This window comes from Micropterus salmoides, unplaced genomic scaffold (genome assembly GCF_014851395.1).
Source record: "Micropterus salmoides isolate LMB-PRFRI ecotype aquatic unplaced genomic scaffold, ASM1485139v1 Ms_hic_scaffold_17, whole genome shotgun sequence".
NCBI lineage: Eukaryota > Metazoa > Chordata > Actinopteri > Centrarchiformes > Centrarchidae > Micropterus > Micropterus salmoides.
In genome coordinates this window covers 951521-954071 of record NW_024040817.1, presented here as the reverse complement: position 1 = coordinate 954071, position 2551 = coordinate 951521, and the positions used below count along the sequence as shown (strand labels likewise).

The window sequence follows — 2551 nt, the reverse complement described above, 5'->3', positions numbered from 1 at the left end:
AGATGTGCATCTGATGGCCTTGAGTGTAGTGGTTGTCTCTTTTGGTAGAATTTCTGTAAGTTGTGGCTACATGTTGTGCTTTTGACTGGGGTAACTCAGTAGCTTGGGAGTTTTTGCTGTTGAGCACTCTAACTAGGTAGCCACCGGGCAGGTTTAAAGAACTTGCCACTTTGTTTTTTTGCCTTTCTTATTTTTGGTGGCAATTCTGAGTGGGGGCACGCTTCAGTGGATCGCAGATGGCTACATCTGTGGCCTTCGGTGATGCACTGAGTTCAGCGTTTAAATTCGCCTCGAGCTCGGCAAGCCACTGAAGACTAGCTAGATTAGCTTAGCCATCTTGGTAGGTAGGTTGGGGTGTCTCTATGCAGCTTGTTGTCCCTAGCACTATGCACAACAGTTTTAGCTATTTGTTTGAGATGACTGCTTTGTTTGGTCACTTCTCTTCCAGCTGTGAAATACTCTTGTTTGCAATAACTTGTGGATCGTGACCCATTGTTTAGTGGTAACTGTACTCCACATTTGGTAGGTCACTCGTCAGTTGCTTCTTGGGTGTAAGTTGGCAACATTTGTGTGTAGTTTACTACAATGTGACCATTTTGTGTTGTGGTTGTTGCAGTCCACCTTCTGGTGTGGTCACACGTGTGTTATTGCGGTTGTGTATTTAGTTACAGAACATTAATTTTAGTTTTTTGTGCGTTTGGGATGTGCTAACACCACAGACCTTTGGATTTAAAGTGGTGGGGGTACACTCCCAGTTCGTCAGGTTCGGTTGTGTTGCTGGTTTCCTAAATCCTCGAGTAACCAGTGTAGGTGGTTGATGACCACATGGTGCCCAAAGGGTGGGACGTAACAGGAATCTAATGTACTTACAGTTAACCTCCAGTCTGGTTCCTCCACCAAAAGTCCACCACAGTGATACAAACTCATTGAGCCGCCGTACAAAAACCTCTCACTGTAGAGAGACACGGCTCTCTGACTTTGACACAAACAAACTCAACAAACACATTCACAGTTATGAAGTAAGAAGTTAAACTGTCAAAAACTACACAAATTACAAAGTAAGAATTTCACCCTTACTGTAATGTTAAATGTCTAAAAATATTCTGTATCGTAGTAAAATAAAGAAAATACAGAAATGTATAAGAAACAAACTTCATATTACATTTAGCTAAATTAAAATACAAAAATGATCAGAGAGATTTATTAATGAAAAAGATGACACATTGATAAAATAAACAAAAATCCCACTGTTGAAATTTCAGTTTAACACTGATTTTAATTTCATTGTTAGTGAAGTAAATGAACAGAAGACATCCTGAAAGAACTTTTATCTGTGGACAAATCCATATATGAAAGAGAATTAATAGATCCAATCAATACTCTAATAAAGTGACTGATCCATTGATAAACAGCATCATCAGAGTAATCCAAGTTCCTGTTGAAGTCAGTGAGGCCATTTCCATAGAGAGCCACTTTGCATCATCAGCACCATGCTCCAGTGCTCTGGGAGAGTTTATAGTCCTGAGAGTTGAACACTGGATGACTGACAGCTGTCCTTCATGACAACAGAAGCCACAGAAATCCTCCTCATCAAAAACATGACTTTGATCTGCGTCCTCATCTGGACTCTCCTCTGCTGCTGCTTCACAGGTAAAGTCCAGAGAATCAAACTCCTCTCCTCTATGAACATCTGTCCCTCTGAAATGAAGCCCACAAAACCATGACGCTGCTTTATGTGTTTGTCTCTGTATCCTCAGAGTCCAGAGGCCAGGTCACAGTGACTCAGCCTGGAGCAGTGAGCTCTGCTCTGGGAGGCTCCGTCTCCATCAGATGTAGGACCAGTCAGGATGTTTACAATTCTAACCATTTAGCCTGGTACCAACAGAGAGATGGAGAAACACCTAAACTCCTCATTTACCTTGCTAGCACTCGAGCATCAGGGATTCCAGGTCGTTTTACAGGCAGTGGATCAAACTCTGACTTCACTCTGACCATCAGTGGAGTCCAGACTGAAGATGCAGCAGTTTACTACTGTCAGAGTGCACATAACATCAACAGTCAATGGTTGTTCACACAGTGAAAAAGCGTCGTACAAAAACCTCCCTCAGTCAGACTGAACAGAAACTGAACTGACTGCTGCAGCTGGAAGCTACTGCAGAGACTGATACACTTCACTGAGGACACACACACACACACACACACACAGGTGAATTTGCTTTGTTATTGTGGTGCATAATGTGGCAAGATCATCCAAAAATAACTGCTTCTTGGTGTCAAATAGAAATTCTCAGTAAAGAAAACAGACTTCACATCAAGTGGATTTAACATTTTTCTAGATTTAGTCAAATTACGTTTTCTCATTTCTATACATTTATATCACATTATAATCCCATGTTCATCTGTGATTTTTTAAATAATCAAGAGGAACCAATCTGAGACCGTTAGTGAGAAAAGTCTTGACCTTAGACCTCAGCTTCAAACTGGATCACAGCTGCTTCAACTTTATCCAGAAAAAAGAATATGAAGACACAGATCAGCATCAGAAAACTTT

At 41.2% G+C, this 2551-nt stretch overlaps 1 gene segment (V, D, J or C); it reads left to right on the top strand.

Moving 5' to 3' along the window:
• Positions 1-1598: 1598 nt before the first annotated feature.
• Positions 1599-2068, top strand: LOC119907357 (the record flags this gene model as incomplete). The annotated part of the segment is given in 2 exon segments: positions 1599-1650; positions 1758-2068. Coding segments are annotated over 2 exon segments (363 nt in total), but the record flags the coding sequence as incomplete, so codon positions are not given.
• Positions 2069-2551: the final 483 nt, after the last annotated feature.